The sequence below is a fragment of the Kryptolebias marmoratus genome, linkage group LG6 (genome assembly GCF_001649575.2).
Source record: "Kryptolebias marmoratus isolate JLee-2015 linkage group LG6, ASM164957v2, whole genome shotgun sequence".
NCBI classification, from domain to species: Eukaryota; Metazoa; Chordata; class Actinopteri; order Cyprinodontiformes; family Rivulidae; genus Kryptolebias; species Kryptolebias marmoratus.
Window position 1 is genome coordinate 2,586,735 of NC_051435.1, and position 2,872 is coordinate 2,589,606.

The 2,872-nt window shown below is 43.4% G+C and overlaps 2 protein-coding genes across 4 annotated transcripts in view; one reads left to right on the forward strand and one right to left on the reverse strand.

The window, feature by feature from the left end:
* Nucleotides 1-620, forward strand: part of fkbp7 (FKBP prolyl isomerase 7) — a 2,712-nt gene extending 2,092 nt beyond the window's left edge. Inside the window, exon 4 of the mRNA XM_037976208.1 lies at nucleotides 282-620. Coding sequence (XP_037832136.1) covers nucleotides 282-443 — 162 coding nt within the window. The 3' untranslated portion in view covers nucleotides 444-620. The remainder of the gene's footprint in view (nucleotides 1-281) is intronic.
* Nucleotides 621-2,024: 1,404 nt separating this feature from the next.
* Nucleotides 2,025-2,872, reverse strand: part of osgepl1 (O-sialoglycoprotein endopeptidase-like 1) — a 3,504-nt gene continuing 2,656 nt past the window's right edge. For all 3 annotated transcript variants that reach the window (XM_017404326.3, XM_037976210.1, XM_037976209.1), the window contains 3 exons: nucleotides 2,388-2,518; nucleotides 2,240-2,311; nucleotides 2,025-2,164 (listed from right to left, as the gene is read on the reverse strand). In XM_017404326.3, coding sequence (XP_017259815.1) covers nucleotides 2,077-2,164; nucleotides 2,240-2,311; nucleotides 2,388-2,518 — 291 coding nt within the window. In that variant the 3' untranslated portion in view covers nucleotides 2,025-2,076. The remainder of the gene's footprint in view (nucleotides 2,165-2,239; nucleotides 2,312-2,387; nucleotides 2,519-2,872) is intronic.

Sequence of the window (2,872 nt, forward strand, 5' to 3'; positions counted from 1 at the left end):
GACCCAGACCACCACAGAACCCCAACCTAAACCCAGACCACCACAGAACCCCGACCCAGACCCAGACCACCACAGAACCCAACACCAAACCAAGCCCGGACCACCACAGAACCCTGAACTCAAACCCAGAACCCCGACCCCAAGCCCGGACCACCACAGAACCCTGACCCAAGCCCAGACCGCCCCCCTTTCCCAACAGCGGCTCTGCTCAGCTCCACGTCTGGAGGAAACGTTTCCATGGTTTCCTCCGAGGAGAATTAAAGGAATCTGTGTGTTTCCAGGTGAAGGAGTACCTGAAGCTGGAGTACGAGAAGGGCGGGAAGCCGCGCGACGACCCGTTCTACGAGAAGATCATCACCGACATTTTCTACAAGAGCGACACGGACCGAGACGGGCTGATCAGCGCCAAGGAGTACAATATTTATGAACACGACGAGCTTTAGGACAAACATTTCGCTTTTTATTACAACTCTGAGAGAAAAACAGGAAGAAAAACGTAACTAAAGGGATGAAACTGTTTGAATTTGTTCTCGTTTAAATTCAGGCCTGTGGACAGAAACTCTGCTGGGATATCTTCAGCTCTTTTTTTCTTTTTTTAAATAAAAACCACTGTGATAGTTTGTGTTCTTGGAGTAATTTCACATCCAGCCTCGACCCTGGAGCTCGTGTGACCTTTAACCTTTACGGTGCCGTCGATTTTCAGGGTTTGGAGATAAAAACCACGAGCTTAAAGGAACAAAGAGGCTTATTTTCTCTAATTTAATTTATAACTAGGGAAAAAAGGAAAAGCAAGCGTAAAGGAATCAGAAAAAGGCTTTTATTTTGACACTAACGCAGGGAGTGAAACATAACGATCAGATCAGGCTGATAGCTGCGTCTTTAATCCAACATCCGACCCTAAAGGTTAATTTTTAATCTTAAATAAAACACCAAAGAAGTTTCCGCAGAATATAAATCATTAAATCGAAGGCGCCTCAATCTGATAAAAGTAAGAATTAGAAGTAAAAGCTTTGATAAAATTAAAATAAATTAAGTTCACTCATTTTATTAGCAACAAAACATTAAATCACAACTAAGCTGGTCGAATTTTTATATTTATTTAAACCATATTCACTTTATTTTTCCACAGGCTGCATAGTTCAGTGTTTTAACTTTAGAAATTATATATTTTCCCTTTTTTTAACATAAATATTTCTTTTTGCTCCTAAATTTAAAACTACCAATAAATAAATGATTAATTATGTATTTTATTTTTATAATATAACAAATAGTCTGTTTTATGCAGTAGTCAGATCATTACTGTCCGGAAAAAGGCCCGGAGCGATCAGGAAATGGCCCGCGGGCCACCAGTTGACGGTCCTAGTTCTGAGGTTCGGGACACGTTTATTTTAGGGACTGAAGGGAGAGGAACGAGTCTTTGGGTTTTAAAGGTTGCAGACCTCAGCTCTGGACCCGTCCCGCCAGGAGGAGACCCAGAACTCCCCGGGAGGATCCGGTCCGACCCGGGAACACCTTGGGGTCTCCTCAGGAGGTGCTGGAGGCGGCACCGGGGAGGAGGAGGTCTGCGTTTCGCTCCTGGATTCAAAGATTCTCTGTAAAAACGCCTCTAAAGTCTTATTTTTACCAGATTTATTCATATTTGATGAAGTAAATTTTCTCACGGAGACGTTTGAAGCTCAAAAAGTTTCTCCAGACATAAAAGATAAAACAGCCGCTGCTTCCTAAGAGGCTAAAGTTTAAACTTTTCAAGGTTTAAAACCATAAAGCATTAAAAAAACACAATAAAAGACTAGAATATGAGTCAGGGAGGAGAAAAACTGATTTAGCTTCCTTTGTTTCAGAAAATAAATTACATTTTAGTTTTTGGGAATAAAGTCTTTAAATGGAATCAGGTGGATTTCTGTCTCCAGCAGGACGGTTCTACAATAAAAGCCTGTTCCTTTGGGTTCCTGCAGGTTTGTGGGTCGTTTGTTCTGTTTTAGAATAGAATTAATGAGATAAACGTGAACAGAAACTAGTTTGTGATCACTTTAAATGACCTTTATTAATAAATAGAAGAGTAAAAAAGTCACAGATTTATAAAACCTCCACCTTGATCCTGATTGGTGGTAATCTGATGGCGGCCGCTCTCACCTGCTCGGTGATGTCATCACCCAGCGGCGCCCTGCAGAAAATAAAAACATATAAAGCTGAATTACCTGCAGGTTAAAAACAACAAACTGATGTTCAGGAAACCGACCTCGGCTCGTAGACGACGTCCGCGTCCGGCGGCAGGATCCCCTTCCCCTCCCTCAGGCGCTCCACGCCGTTCCTGTTCGGGGAAAGATTCCTGTCAGGTAAACCAGGATCGAAGCCTCGGAGGCTGATTGTTTTTTTTTTTTGCGCACCATGCGATCATGGCGCCGTTGTCGGTGCAGAGCCCGGCGGGGGGGCGGAGCAGGCGGAGTCCCGTCGCCTCGGCGACGATCGACAGGACCTTCTGGATGTACTCGTTACTCGCCACTCCTCCGGACACGACCTGGGAACGTTTCAGAGGAGAGTCTACGTCTGCAAACGCAAATCAGAAACATCAGAGACAAGATGGCGGATTTTACATCGACTTCTGAGGTCAACCCCTCATTCTCCCCCTGCACATCAGTTCCAATGAAGACAAAACTGAATTAAAATAGAAGCATTTATTTAAAACAAGTGACTTGAATGTGTGTTTGTAAATCCATGGGGATCAGCCTCATCTGAAGCAGCAGAGGACTCAGGGCACAACCATGATGACTCACTGAAATGACATGAATTAGTTTATATGAACGTTGATTCAAAACACAAGATTTTAGCAGAGATTTCACCTTTTTATCAAATACCAGTGAGGTGTTGTAGT